Here is a 15513-nt window from a genome sequence, read left to right on the forward strand (position 1 = left end):
TTTATATCTTAGTAAACTGTCCAATACTTTAAACATTCAACCAGGTTATATAAGTTAAACTACAATTTGATTTATTTTAATTTCACGATCTCCTAATTATTGTAAGCAGTATACCTAATTTATAATATGCGTTTTAGACGAATAAGTTTCGTTCGAAAATACAGCTTCATTGATTTGTATTACAGCTATCGCGGGCAATTAAAGTGTTCAAATGTTTACAATAAAAAAAAAAAAAATTGGAAGAAACGTGATATGTAAAGAACATTAATTTAATATTAGTTTAAAATTTTATTAAATCTGTCGACGAATAACATTAAAAATATAATTGTAACATAAATGAACATGCCTAACGATGCTGTACCTTCATCACTGAAGTGTTTGAATCGTAAGCGTTCGGAAACTTTACGAATTTCGCCAAAAACATTATTATGTTGTTATTAAACGAAGATAAAATAATTCATAGTTGTCAATTACGTAATATTGTGTAACAATGGCGTAATACGTTTTACAACCTGAATAATTTTATCAAACGAACACATGCGCGAGAAGTTCAAATAATCTCCAATATTGCTACACGCGATTGACCCCAATCGCGATCGTTCCAAGTCCGACAATTGCAGACGATTATATACATATATGTAGATCGCAAGTTGATCGCCATAAAAAGAATTTAACTAAAAGGGGTCACGAAAATTGTCTGGACGGTAATTTTATGTCTCGAGAGAGACATTAACCACGATATTGTCATGCCTTCCTGGGACTATACATATGTAGTTTAAGCAACTTTGTGTGAAAAATGAAACGTGAAGTATTTTCTTACAGAAATTCACATTTTCGTAACACGTGCCGCATAAAGTAAAGGAATCACGAAAACGATACCGGCGACTTGTTTGCAATACGACTTCGCGATTGTGTAGATTAATTGAATAAACGTACGGCGAAATTGTTCAAATGAGCGCGTGCACACTGTAAGTGGAAAATAACTAATATGCACAGAGTGTCTTGTAATTTGGAATACAAACGAACAGAGATTGTTTACTTGTTCGTACGTAAGTCGAAAGTATGTAATAAAATTTTCTAACACGAGGCTTCGTTAAAAAAACAAATTGATTGTGAGTAGGTACTCAAAGGTTCGTTAAGCGAGCACGTACCTGATTCAACTTATTTTTTTTTTTTTTAACAAGATTCCCTCGTGCAGGAAAATTTCTTTCTACACATTCGACTCGTCTTTGATATCATGAATTTAGAGACACCCTCTATTTACAGTTATATGTATATTACATTACGAACTGCGATTCACAAAAAATATCAATACCTTAAACAAGAAATGCTTCTTCCTTTCTTATTTGAATATAGGACGTCGTCAGGTTCGCTATAAATCGAACAGAAACAATTAATATTTACAATATTTTTAAAAGACATTAAACAAATGTTACAAAAAAAAAAAGAAAATGCTCGAAACTCAAATTAGGACATTAAATTTAGTTTCATTTGTCGTCGCATTGATCTCCACCATTTAATTTTAACAAATGATTACTAATCAAGTGGTAGAAAGAGACGAGTGTGCGAGCGCATGTATGAACAAAATGTCTGTTGAATGTTGAAGAAATTTATCGTAAAATTAAGTACAATGTCAATTACAATTATTATTATTATTATTATTGTTATTTGTCACTAGTGATGTTATTATCATTATACTCGTAATCGCATTCTTGATGATGATGGGAATGCTTTATGATGAATTTGCTCTCATTAAGGCTTGCAGAGTTGCAGCGTCGTCGCTATTTATTTTTTATACTTTTATACATACCGTTTATACGTACTTGAATGTCTCTACGTTCCCAATAAAATTTCTTTTCTCACGACACTACCTTATTCACATATTTCTTCTTTTCGCAAAAATACATAAGATCCTGTGGAATATAAAGTTAGTATAATGCAGTATATGACTATAAGATTACTAAAATTAGTATAGAGATCCTAATGTCATTATAGAAACGAATCTTGATTTATTTAGATATATTTCTGTAAGCCTGGTTTCAATGTGATAATTTACCAAATTACATTGAACAAAGAGCTCTGGAACATCACACAATATTTGAAAATCTCACTGACAATGTGGCCAAATTTGACATAATTAGCATCTAACAAAGTTGATCACGTAACTTTGGAAAATCGAGAAAGAAGGCGAATATGAGCCCTTCTTTCTTGATACAATGAAATACACGTTTTGAAACCCCCTGATCATGTTTTAACTATTGAGAAAACAGAAATTTGATCTGATCTCTACTACTAGTTCGGTGAAATTCGGATCGCGTACGCGAATACAGGTTCAAGAGAGTTTAAACAAAGCGGAAAAACAATTTATTTTGCCAGTTGTTTCGACTTTAAAGTCTGGAGTCCGTGTCTGATACGCTGTGAGAAAGATATTCTTGTCGTAATCGTTTATTTGAGGTTAGATCGATAAATATTTCCTCTTGCGAATCTCAGGGGCGTTGATAATGGATTGTATATATGTATATCTGTTACCTTGGTGCAAATTTTGATGGACTATTTCTTGAAAACTTCAAAGATGACAAGAGTCTTGGAAGGAACAACTTGTTGTTAATAACGTGTCAGTGTACTTCGACAAGGCTTCGGAGAATACCACCAGCACGTTGAGGATCACTTATTCTACCATCAGGGTTTCGACTGAAATTTTGGAGGGAAAATTAAAATATTTCAAATCTTTCTGGAAAAATTATTTTCGGTTGAGGGGGACAATTATAATCATTTTTGGTCAATAGACATACTACCGAAATACTACGCACTTTCGAGAAAAAAAATCCAATAGGTAGACAAATTTTGGAGGGAAAATTAAAATATTTCAAATCTTTCTGGAAAAATTATTTTCGGTTGAGGGGGTCAATTACAATCATTTTTGGTCAATAGACATACCACCGAAATCCTACGCACTTTCGAGAAAAAAAATCCAATAGGTAGACAAATTTTGGAGGGAAAATTAAAAAATTTCAAATCGTTTTGGAAAAATTATTTTCGGTCGCGGGGGTCAATTACAATCATTTTTGGTGAATACACATACCTCCGAAATCCTATCCACTTTCGAGAAAAAAATTCATTAACAAAAATATAACGTGAGGTTAGAAATGTTTCCATGAATGATCATGCGAATGTTTCAAACATCATAACTTCTAATCGCATTGAACGATTTTAATGTTTCAAATGGCAAACAACGCGTATTTTGGTATAGAATATGTACAAATTTCAAGACTAATCGGAATGTTGTTCCTTAATTACGTAAAGTCACAAAAACTCCACAAAACTGATTCAATTTTCAAACGGGCTCAACTCCTACCATTTCGAAGTAGTGCCACCACTCCGTTAAACGCTAAGGAAATTCGTCGTTACTAGTGTCGCCGTCGATTTACTCAATTATGCCAAATCTGGCTATACTGTTTAGGTATATTAGGTTGGATAAAATTTGCATCTATGGTCGGAGGAGAATAATGATAATAAAGTGTTAAAGTTATACCTTAACTTAAAAGTACATATTTGTCAAACATTCATATATCTTTTAAATAAGAAACATATATATACATATATATAAATATATATATTATATATATATATATGTATATATATAATTTGAATTTGAAATTTTGAAAATGAGTGCTCCAATAAGTACAGCTATGGACAGCTTAACAGCTGCAATTAAATCTAACATAATTCCAAATCAAGAATATTTATTACAAGGATCAGTGTTGGACAGTGCTGTAGAAGTGTTACTTCACAGGTTACGTGGTTTATGTGATAATGTTGACACTGGACCAGAAACCTTTTATGACCATGAAATGTGTTTCAGTATCAGGTAGATAAAATAAGTTAAGAAACATTGTTAAAAATATCAAATTACATAAAGAAATTACATAATTGTTAAATGTTTTATGTTTTAGGGGATCAGAACAACCGTTGCTTTTGCACGTGAGAAGAGCTTTAGATTATCAAGACATGCCTTGGCAATTACGTTATATCGGTCAACCTGAACTTGGTGACAAATCACGTCCTACAATAGTTAGAAGTAGCTTAGATATAGCAACCAGTAATACAGTTGTGGACTTTCTGACAGAACTTGGATGTAGGTTGGATTTTGAATACATTGCACGTGGTTATATGTTCCGTAAAGGTAGAATGAAGGTTACTGTTTCCAAGATATTTAAAATGGCTCAACAAGGAAAAATGCCTGAAAGTATGGAAGCTATATCTCAAAGTTATCTAGTCGAATTGAGTGTGTTAGCACCAAGTGGTCAAGATGCAATAGCAGAGGACATGAGAATTTTTGCAGAACAATTAAAACCTTTAGTTCAACTTGAGAAAATTGACTATAAAAGGCTTGTTCATTAATGGAAAAATTATAAAACAAATCAGTATTGTATTTTGAATAATAGTAATAAGTTTTGTAAATCCCTTTATACAGTTGTATATAATACAATTTTTTTATAATTTAAAAAACGAAAGAATAAACGAAATTTATATTTTACTTGTCCTAATTACATTAATATGTGTCGCCGATGAAGATAATTGTCCGTACTTTAAATTTAATTTTCCACGCATTGGCATGTGGGTGTAGTAAGATATTTAGTCTACTACCTGTACAATATGAATCAAATTAGTGTATTTATCGATTTTTCGAGACAATTATTTAACGTTATTTTTTTACTATTATGTGAACAATAGAAAGGTTCTTTTATAAAACTAAAATAGCTCTTCAACAATAAACAGATTTTATTTAACGGTACTGATACGTAATTTATAATTAAAGCATCATAAAGTATTTTATTTTTACACAAATAATTAAAAGTATTTTGAATTAATTAATGTTTAAAATATATAAATCGGTAAACATTAAAAATGTAATTTTTATGTAAAAATATAGAAATGTTATAAAAGTTTTAAATGTTCATTTGACCAGAAAGTAGAAGGCAATATACATGCACCAATGCCATCTTAGAAAGGAGGCCACGGAAGAAGATCAACGCTACACACGCCACCATTTTGTGAGCATTTCTACTTGTGCGGTTCAAAGGAACGGTCGTGTGTGTCGGAAAGTTATAAAGTACTTTTAATAAATTTAACCACTTAAAATGTAAGTAAAACAAAGTATTTGATTCAAAATAAACGTAAAGTTGTTTATTTACAATTACTTTTAAATGTATCGTGGATGAACGGGGAAAATAGTACAAAATATCCATGGCGTCGTTTCTGTTGGTTTCGACACTGGCTAATTCTTCCATTATTTTTGTATTTATAAGAGTGCAAGTGCGAAAGGAACAATTATTATTTAATATTCTAGTATTTTAAATAAAATTATACAACTTTTCTTGCATAAATCGAAATATTTATATTTGGTATAATTAGTCTTCGTCCCTGCAGTAAATTGAGAACACAACATGGCGGTATTTCGACTTTCCCTTTTCCGTATAGTCGTCTGTATTTTGCGTCCATCCGATATGATTATAATTGTAATTTGTTACATATATTGATCTTAATCTTATATTGAATTTTAAACTTATACGGCTAAAATATGAGTTCGTCTTTGTGCTGTAAATACTTGAATGAGCAACAGTATTTTCGTTGCCGGTCGATATTTTTGTAATATAGGTAAACTGACAGTGGTTGTCAATAACTCATTCGTAATCTGCTGTTGAATCCGATAATAGAATCGTCGTGAATGATATTTTTATCTATGAAAAATATGTTTACGTTTGAAATAATAGCATCACTTAGAAATCATAAAGTTATTTTCAAGAATGATTGATCAGCAATACTTTGTTAAGACTATTCTATTTTACCTTTCTTATGTTGCTACAGCTAATCTCAGGGTTCTTGTGTAACATGAATGAATATGTTTGTCAGTCTCCTTAACAGTTTTAGTGCCAGGGGTCATTTTGAGAACTGTGTCAAATAGTATCGTGCAACACAATAACACTTGTCCTGTTTCATGTTGAAAAATATTAAACTAATAAGACTAACATTATTAGGAGATGAAATTTAATTTGTGCAAACTGTCACAAAGGTCTCTCTCTCTCTCTCTAATATATATATATACACACACACTTTGATGAGCATGAATTTAAATAATTATGTAATGAAAACTTTGCTGAAGGTAGAATCAAAGCATGTTACCAGTTCAGCTAGTTAGTGTACTTAAGTCATCCACAATACTAGTGTTATAATACCGTTTTTATTGTTTATGAAACAAATAATGTTTTTAATTTCATTATTAATTACAGACAAAATGTCACGTTACCGTGAATGGGATCTTTCGTGCAAAGTTTATGTTGGAAACTTGGGCAGTAGTGCTAGTAAACATGAAATTGAAAGTGCATTTAGTAAATATGGTCCACTAAGAAACGTGTGGGTTGCCAGAAATCCACCTGGATTTGCTTTCGTGGAATTTGAAGATCCAAGAGATGCTGAAGATGCAGTTAGAGGACTAGATGGAACGTAAGTATTATAATATAGAGAATGTCGATTTCGGGTCGAGATCCGAAAATTTCAGGTTTTTTCATAACACAAGTATTATATCACATAATACGATAGCACCTTTGAGTTTGAAAGTTTAAATGTAAACTCTGAGAGAAAGAATCAGAAAGCATTGTACTCACGTTGCGAAAAATCCAAAAATTTTTCGGTGACCGAAATCGACCTAACCCGAGGCTCGGATATCCGTAATTTCGGATAACCGAACACCCGTAGTATTTAACCAATACATAATGAGTTTATTAAAGCAGCAGTAAACTGAAATATAACAAACATTAATGGTTTTGTTTACAGACGCTGTTGTGGAACCAGAGTGAGGGTAGAGATGTCCTCCGGAAGAAGTCGGCGTGGTGGTGGTGGACGGAGACCAGGTCCAAGATACTCCAGGTAAGGAATCTCAAAATGTTAAGCATCCGCATTTTACAGCAACATTGAGCTGCTGCAGATGGCTAAAGTGTCTTGCCAAGTAGGTATTACAGTGCAGTTAATGAATAAGAATGTCAAGAAACTATGCACGGGTTTCGGTGAATTTTTTTATGCACAGCGGATAAATCAATATTTTTTTTAAGTATTTTGTATAGGAATGCGGGTAGAATATATATTACATACTGCATTTATTTGATTTAAATGCCCTTTGGTTACTGTTTTTTTTTCATTAATAAAGAATCAAAGATGAATATTAGTGCATAAGATAACAATGAAAGAAATTTTGAACATTATGGATCATTTCCATAATACATTTGGAAGTCTAGAATGTTAGCCAAAGAGCAATCAAATACACTGCATGGGTAACGTAAACAGGAAATGTTAGGGCAAAGTTTTAGTTATGGCAGAGGTAGCAAATCATTAGAGTTAATTTTTCCCCTTTGTAATCTCCTTGTGACTATGCTTAGCAAAGAACAGGAATTCACGAACCATATATCTTTTTGACAACCTTATAGGTCCCGATCTCGCAGTCCTCGGAGGAGATCACTGGGTCGTTACCCCAGGTAAGATTTTCCTAGCCCCGTTGACCGAAAATTTTCAGGTTCGAGTAGACAAAAGAAAAATCAAAGTGAAACACGGTGATCGACAACATTATAAGCGGTCAAACATACAACAGTTTTTCTTAATTTTGTTTAGGTCCTGGTCAAGAAGTCCGCGCAGATCACCGATAAGTCGATGTTCCAGGTAATATTTCCGGATTTTACAATTTTATAAAATTTTCAGAGCCTTATCAAGAACAGCCAATCTACAAGTTGCAAGTAGGTATTTGCAAGTACCGCTTGTATTGTGATCATCGCAATTTTGCACGCAGAATCACAATGTATCATATAAAACATGTAGAGTAATTTAAAAATGAATTGAATATTGAAAATTGCGTAATTGTCACGATCGGTGGTCAAATGTTAATTGATTGGCGTAAGTTGGAGAGAACAGTACTAAAAGAAAGTGCGGTAGACGGAGGACGAAGATAGAGTTTGAAACACTGAAAAAAGAAATTTATACGAGATGAAAAATTAGTTGGTAACTATGAAGCTCGTTCGGTGCATAGAAAGTAGCACCGGTGGCGTATAAAAATAAATCATAGCGGTGTCTGGTGTTAATTTTATCATTTGAAAGCAACTTATTTCTAACGCTTATTGTGCTCTTACCATATAGAATCTGATTGGTTATACTGTATAAGTGCCTGAAAACAGTAGTTATTCGGTATCTGAAGACTTATTCTCATATTTTACATATTTAAGGTCACTAGAAATTATTTAAGATATCATTTCGTTCAGTCGTTTCAAATCGTTAACAAACTTTTCAGATATCGAATGAAATAAAAAAATTATACATAGCTTCTTATGTCGTAAAAAAATTTTGATATCGAAATGCACACTAATGTGCAAATAGTTGAAAATGCACTTGGTGCTTTAGTCACATTTATTTATCGTACACGCATCGAAGCAGCTTAATTATATTTCCTACATTAGCTTTTTAAAGCTGAATTTTTATGTTGCTCTTATAATAGACGGTATTATTTTTCCATACTGCACTATGCGTTACGATAAGTACATAAATGATAACATGATGATTTCTACATCCATCATATAAGTTTAGTCGATTAGTTGCAAGTAGAGTCTTCTTTTGTACGCATTAGAGTGGGCAGTCTAGGATTACATATAATCGTAATGAAACTATCGTTGATGAGTGAAACATGTGCAATTTTGTAAATTTGGATTAAGGAAAACTCGTGTATACCGATAGTGGCCAGGAGTATGATAACTTTGATGGTTATATTGCTAAAACTGACGTTTGCAGATTCTACCAGCGTCAGCTCCTAGCTCTGCTCGTCTCCCCGCCACTACTACTACTGCTACTACTACTACTACTACTACTACAGCCACCGTGAAAAAAAGTCTAGCAATCAAAACTGAACAAAAAAAAGCCTGCCTGCCCACTAACTTCCCAACCAGTCACCATCAGTCACCACCAGTCACCGGTAGGAGCCAAGTCGTCCGTCAGTTGACAGTCCGATGCTGTCCGTCAGTCCGTCAGTCCGTCTGTTCCCCTTCAAAAAGACTTCTTCGGGCTACCTCAACCTCTAGCGGCTAGGAGCATCGTGAATCCATCGAACAGCCGACGCGATATGAACGAATTCTTCTGTCAAAATCTCGACGCGTCAGTCCGTCCGTCCGTCCCAACTTCTACTACTACTACTACTACTGCTACTACTACTACTCGTCAACCATCACGTTAAACTTAGCTGACAACGCGACCGCCACTTCTCTTCAACTGAGCAAAGCAAAATGATCACCACCTACACACCATCCCACCACCACCCAACCAAGTACCACCACCACCAACCACCACTACATGTTCACAGTTGTCTGGTATTTCACCGATTTTCAAAGATTTTTTATCTTTTTTTTTTTTTATACCACGGCGTCACGTTCTCTGTAGTCCAATACCAGTATTCATACCAAATAATTTTACGTTTTATTCGACACACCATTAGTAAAAGAACGCAAGACATCTTGTATTTATCATTTCGCTTTAATTTTTTTGGCGGTACAGCATAGATTGGACCAGGGAACTGCCGCCTGTTACATAATATGTATTTATCAATATATATATATATATATTTATATATTTATATACATTTATATATTGAACAATTACTTGTAAAGATTTAATTTAACCAAATTAATCCTACTTTCGTTTATTGGTTTCTCATTATTGGTGAGATGTCATTTTGTATTAATTATTGTGTCTAACTAGTTTTATTACCCCTTAGGCAAATAGGAATTAGCCAGTCCTAATTCTATTACGGTTGCCTTGCGATCATTTTTGTACCTATGTGTTTAACGTGCGACGTTCTATTTCGTTTCATATTTCATTTCACAATTTATTCGATATTACATACTTTTAGATAAAATTTTAGCGTACTTTTTAATCGAGGAGCTTAATGCGATCAATAAATGGTTGGTTCTAGCGTTGTGAAATTTTGAGACGAAGTGGGGAGTTGCACATTAATAAACTGTTTCCCCAATTTGAGTAAAAGTGGTGTAAAATGTTTTTTTAATATTTTAGGTCACGGTCCCGTAGTCCACGCAGGAGATCACTGACCCGTAGCCGCAGCCGAGATCGTCGTTCTCGTTCGGATTCCCGTGACAGACGGTATTGATATAACCACAAATTAAAAAATAAAAATGAAAAAGACTAAAAGGAAGCATTAGTCAGATTTTGCTTTTGCAACGGGAATGGAATGCCTTTCGTGATATACGGTCTACGAGTGTTGAAAGGGGGAAAAAATATCATTCGTTATAGTTGTCGTCGACTAAATGAACTAGCCGATGGACTGACTTTCGCCTTGAATAGCATGATAAATGATCTGTGATACTAACGATCCAAATATTCCTATTACGGCAGTTTTGATTTAATTCGTCTGTTATATCCACTTTACACTGAGATTTCGACACGCAGTGCAAAGCAGCGATGTAGCGAAATTAAATTGAGATCCAAGTGAATCCTTTGTAAGTTTATTCTCTATTTACTTACAGTTAGGTGCTAAAAGTGTCGAGAGAACGGACCGACTAATTGTGCCGGATGGAAGACAAAAGAAAACTGATTTTATATGTACATAAAGAAACAATAATAATAATAATAATAATAATAATAATAATAATAATAATAATAATCGTTACCACGCGTACATACTCGGATGAAGCAATGATGATAATAAAGAGTAAAAGACATTTCATATGACACGAAACAAACACGCATACTTGTTGGAATAAATATAGTGGGGTTGTAAAAATAGTGACGTGTGCGGGTTGAAAACAGCACGATTGAATGAATGTCGCGAGTCAAAAAATTTCAGAGTCGAATTGTAGCACAATGTGGATCTGTATGGTGTAAAGCACACTCGGTGATTGTATCCTTACGATTGATATCGCTTTCCATTCCGTACGAGTGTTTCGCGTATCTCGCTATATTTTTTTCACCAAGTACACATACGTTCACTCATAAACACAAATACAACACGCACGCACACGCATTTAGCATTTAAGTTGTTAATTTTGTACACGCATGAAAGTCAGTTACATGCGTAAAATATTCTTAACACTGACACACACACACGAGTCTATGCGTTCGTATAGACACATGTACACACGCGTGTATTACACATAGATGCAGTATACAAATGTCAGGACAAGGTTTCTTTTGTGACGCGAGCTGCCAAGTGCGTTGGATCTCCTACGAAATGTGCTTATTGCTTTAAAGTGTACGAGTGCGATAAGATTCGATTTACAATTATGAATAATTAACGATCATCAGGTTATCCGTGAGTGGGAACTGACGGCGGCAGAATCGATATAGACTTTGGGCCAGAGACGTCGTTTCGGTGTGAAGAAGGATATGGAAAAAATGAAAGATATGGTCGTTTTATGTTGTATTAATTATTTTGTACTCTTACGAAACTAAGATTAAAAATAAAAACGTGTATCGTATCATTATTTTTGCTTTCCTATTGCAAATAGCGATTCAATGTCTACGTAACTCGTACCTCCTGTACTGTATCTTGCATACAATGAGATTAAATAATAAAAAAAGAAATGTCTCGTTGCAGCATTCAGAAATGTTGTTTCTCGCTTATTATTAAACGAACTCACCCAATTCTTTAAACGTACGCGAAATTGCCTAAAGTAAGCATACATTGGCGAACACCTTGCTGACAAAGATGATAATCTCTTATAGGCAAAGCAAGGGTCTCGTCTAAAAGCCTCAGAATTTCCAAATAGTATTTCAACGCTTCCACGTTTTTGCCTTCTTCCAAGTTTTGTGCGGCAATTTTGTAAAGTGCGTCTGTGTCTTGTAAGGCTTTCAAACCTTTTAGGATGTTCGTATTGTTGCCACATTTGGGACACTTAATCATGAATTCATTCGTGTCCGTTCTTACAGGTAAGATATTGTTGCATTCCGTTCCAGTGTCGCATTTAAATCTGCAAGTATAGAATAAAATTTTGCGAACGAATAGATCGTTAAACAACGGCGATTTTAACGACGAGCGTTAAAGGATGACAGAGTATTAGACTTTAGTAGAAATGTCAGAGGTACTGGCACATTAGTTCTCCTTGGTTTTTTGTTTTAGATAACGATACCTGAGAATCGTTGGATCGATATCTTTCAAAAGAGGCCAATGCGCCGTACATGCCTCGCATTTGCAGTCAAACCAGTACCGCAATCTCAGTGTTCTCTTGCGTTCATTTTCAGGGGTCATCGTAAAAATTGGACCATAATTTTCAGAGATTTCCTCTCCCTTTGCGATCGAACGAACCGCTCGTACAACCATAGTAGTACCGACAAAATATCTAAACGTTATAAGAAGATAGTATTTATCATCAGATTACTTTAAATGTTGCACGTTAAAGTAAATTTCAGGAATTAGTTGCTGTTTCCAAATAAAGGATTCTCCCCCACTTGCCTGATGATACCAGGATTGCACGAATGATTAAACAATGATACCGTTGAATACAATCCACCACCTATAAAAATGCTTTTCGCATTTGCCAAGGCTTTTTTGCCTCTTGGTGTTGTCAACTCTGATATCTGAACATTGAGAACGGGAATGTAACGAAACAATAAACAATATTAAAAGTACAAGTATACGTGCTATTGTATAAAATATGCTCAATTCCAATTGATAAAAATTCTTTAAATAGATACGTATGATTTACCTCGTGAGCATTGAATTGCAGCAACATCAAGCTTTGTAAAATTAAACCTCCTATGAATAATTCACCCTCGGAGAGTTTTGTTTCAGCCGTGTCTTCGGTTTTAACACCTTCTGGGAAATATGAGCCTCTTTTTAAGAGTCTCAATAACCAACTGGCTACGTAGGTTCTATGGATTAGATCTTCTGTCGTTCTTTCGTCTTCGTGCGTTACTAAAAGAAGAAGAAAATAAAGCTTCGTAATGAATTAGGTCTAATCTAATTGTAATTTTAGTTTGCTCGAAATGTCAAGTGATCGTTAAGACTTTATTTTAGCAAAGAGTGTTACTTAGTCCATAGTAGGCTTCAAAGTCGTCGCTCTGATGGGGCCGCTGCGGCGTTACGTGGAATCTACCCTTCGAAGCTGCCAGTGTGTCTTTCATTTTAAACAATTCTTCGAACGATCGCTGTGTAATCGACCTGAGTGCCAAGAAACACGTTACGGATATGTTTGAACGCCACAATGCGGGCAGCAGCATGCATTCGGTTCGATGCACTTTTGCGTCCGCGTTTCTGCACCGGATACCGCAGTAAGCCACCCAACTGCACTTTTTGCAAGCGGCTGGCGTCGGTACGAATATTCTCGAAAAGCAACAGTGACAATGCGTGAGTCTGAAACGAAATATCAAAAGCCTATAATAATTTCACCGTTACAATGAATAACGATAATATCAATCGTGCAATTGTACCTGTATTCGGGCAACAATAACGCACAATGTGGTTTTTCTATTACCAGTATTTCACCAGGTTCGATGTTTTTGGTAGCAACGGCGTGTCTTCCAACGTCACCGCCGTCATCTTTAATTTCCACCGCTTTGCTACACGCGGGGTACAACGGATTACAGTTCTCGATTTTAGGAGTCGGTCTCTTCGGTTTGCTACTCTTTTGCGTCTCGGGAGATTGCATTTTGTTCGCTTTCCGCGCCATTTGATCGCCCTTTTCCATCACCGCGAGCATCATTCTAATGTCGGATTCGAGCTTCAGTTTTTTTTCTAACGTCAACTTTGTACAGTCCAGGGCGGTCAAAGCGCTTCTGAACGCTTGCACGGCCTCCGCGTGCCTTTTCAAACCTAGCAAACACTTTGCGCGTCTTTCCTCGATTTTGTACAACAATTCCTTCGGATAGCCGACCCGTATAGTTTCCTCCGCGTCTATCAGAGCGTAATCGTAACGTTCCAGGTAATAAAGCGTCGCGGAACGATTGGCTAGTATGATACCCAAGTCTGAGAAAAAGATTTTGGTTCGAGTGATTCGTGTAATGGGTTGGGTTCGCCGTCTTGGAAATCATTTTTCCAACTGTTTCTGTATTTTTGTATGGAAGAAAGTCGCGTGACTTGTTTGTAAAGCGTCAAGCTAATATCTCAATATCTAGTTTTTAAAATACTCGCGTGTCGAGTCGAATTTAAGTAACGTCGACATAATTGTAACGTCATTATGAAATTGGCGCAATAAATTAAGCAGGCGAGAGGTATAATTCACACGAAAAGTGTGCCGTTCGTTACCCGGACGAGAAATTCGCTCGGAACGGATACCGTGTACGGGCGGGAACGTTTTAACAATATTAAATAAATACAACCGATAGTATCGACAGCCATTAATTACCTTCCTGAGGTGCCAGCATGACAGCGTTCGAGTACATTTCCAAGGCCTTGTGGAATTCGCCGTGGCCAAAATATTTGTTGCCCAAGTCCTTGAGTCGAATAGCTTTCTCGCTGTTCTTCTGCGTCTGATTCTCTATCTCCAAGGGAAGTCTATGAGCCTCCGAATACCTCAGAACGAAATCGATCCTCTCCGAGTTGCTGTTCAGGGCCGCGAATCTTTTCGAATCCTCTGCAGTAATGGCGTTCTGCAGCTCCAACAGGTTCGAACTGAAGTAGTTGTTTGTTTCCTCGTTCGATTCGTCCAACATTTTTAGGGAGCTTTAATAATTCTACGATTAAATTTATATGTTACGAGCCGATGTTTCTTTTATTTTCCACGCTTTTGTCCTTCCTTCGGTGCCATCTGTTGTGGAATTATTTACAAATTTATCGTCTATTTACAGGTCGCGTCCCGGGAGAACGGAAGAATTTCGTCTTCCTTTTAAGAAATGTTTATTCTCGTTTATTCTCGCGTTCAAGAAAGTTGCCGGTCGACGACACCCGAAGCTACTGGCATCATCTACGGCTCCCAAAAACTATGTTCGTCTATTTCCGTTCGCGCTATTTTTGTCGCCGGAAAACGTAGAGCCGCGCGATACACGACATCGAACATAGGCATGTTTTACAGATTTTTAAAATTATTCTAATAGAAATTTTATTACGTATATTTTACTTGTTTCTGTAAGAAAAATCACTTACATTTTGTGGTGTTATTATGAGTTACTTGAAAAACGCCTCGCTCCGGCGCAACAATACTTCGATCACTAGAACATCTTGCGTAAGTCTCTGCGAAGATGATAGCTAAATTTAAAGGTAATTTACTTCAATTACTTAAATTTTATGCATAGTTATAAATAATAATAATATAGTTATCTAGACGATAAATATATTTGTGTATTATGTAAACAACCGAGTTATCTTTTACGTATACTCGCAGGCGTTCGTATTTTTCACCCGCGTACGTTATTAAAAAATAAAACTTTATTCGTTATTTGGAAATAATCCGGATCGATCGGATTGACTCGTCGGCCAAAGTAATTGCAATGAAAATATTTGTACACAATTGGGGGGGGTCAAAGGATTAACGAAAA

The 15513-nt window shown here is 35.4% G+C and overlaps 4 protein-coding genes across 16 annotated transcripts in view; 2 read left to right on the forward strand and 2 right to left on the reverse strand.

Moving 5' to 3' along the window:
- The window catches only part of LOC143344950 (uncharacterized), a 28359-nt gene extending 24999 nt beyond the window's left edge, over positions 1–3360 (reverse strand). Inside the window, exons 1-3 of one of the 2 annotated variants that reach the window (XR_013080183.1) lie at positions 3083–3356; positions 2530–2691; positions 1780–1913 (exon numbers count right to left, since the gene is read on the reverse strand). The gene's annotated coding sequence lies outside the window, so the exon portion shown is untranslated. Of the gene's footprint in view, positions 1–1779; positions 1914–2529; positions 2692–3082 lie in introns of those variants that run through there. The other variant, XR_013080176.1, reaches the window with a different exon arrangement.
- A 62-nt stretch (positions 3361–3422) lies between these two features.
- Positions 3423–4537, forward strand: Med18 (mediator complex subunit 18). Of its 4 annotated transcripts, none has more exons than XM_076771589.1 (3): positions 3423–3460; positions 3688–3868; positions 3954–4537. In XM_076771589.1, the coding sequence occupies exons 2-3, from the start codon at positions 3690–3692 to the stop codon at positions 4399–4401; spliced, it is 627 nt and encodes a 208-aa protein (XP_076627704.1). In that variant the 5' UTR covers positions 3423–3460; positions 3688–3689; the 3' UTR covers positions 4402–4537. The 4 variants fall into 4 exon arrangements, with proteins under 4 accessions (XP_076627704.1, XP_076627703.1, XP_076627701.1 ...); XM_076771588.1 differs by lacking the exon at positions 3423–3460 and adding an exon at positions 3477–3544; XM_076771587.1 differs by lacking the exon at positions 3423–3460 and adding an exon at positions 3484–3544 and having other exon boundaries at positions 3671–3868.
- Positions 4538–5001: 464 nt separating this feature from the next.
- Positions 5002–11525, forward strand: LOC143344949 (RNA-binding protein 1-like). Of its 9 annotated transcripts, XR_013080174.1 has the most exons (8): positions 5002–5143; positions 6291–6504; positions 6835–6927; positions 7482–7529; positions 7663–7710; positions 10099–10185; positions 10569–10658; positions 10695–11525. XR_013080174.1 is itself a non-coding variant. In XM_076771593.1 (7 exons), exons 2-7 carry the CDS (start codon positions 6296–6298, stop codon positions 10570–10572), a joined length of 489 nt encoding a protein of 162 aa, XP_076627708.1. In that variant the 5' UTR covers positions 5002–5143; positions 6291–6295; the 3' UTR covers positions 10573–11525. The 9 variants fall into 9 exon arrangements, 8 of the variants coding, with proteins under 8 accessions (XP_076627708.1, XP_076627707.1, XP_076627710.1 ...); XM_076771593.1 differs by having other exon boundaries at positions 10569–11525; XM_076771592.1 differs by having other exon boundaries at positions 10099–11525.
- Positions 11526–11564: 39 nt separating this feature from the next.
- Positions 11565–15392, reverse strand: LOC143344932 (protein-lysine N-methyltransferase SMYD4). Its single transcript, XM_076771564.1, has 7 exons — positions 14385–15392; positions 13471–14005; positions 13071–13393; positions 12747–12955; positions 12494–12618; positions 12171–12380; positions 11565–12011 (listed from the first exon to the last, which is right to left on the reverse strand). The coding sequence occupies exons 1-7, from the start codon at positions 14689–14691 to the stop codon at positions 11690–11692; spliced, it is 2031 nt and encodes a 676-aa protein (XP_076627679.1). The 5' UTR covers positions 14692–15392; the 3' UTR covers positions 11565–11689.
- Between the last annotated feature and the right edge of the window lie 121 nt (positions 15393–15513).

The sequence above is a fragment of the Colletes latitarsis genome, chromosome 8 (assembly GCF_051014445.1).
Source record: "Colletes latitarsis isolate SP2378_abdomen chromosome 8, iyColLati1, whole genome shotgun sequence".
Lineage (NCBI taxonomy): Eukaryota > Metazoa > Arthropoda > Insecta > Hymenoptera > Colletidae > Colletes > Colletes latitarsis.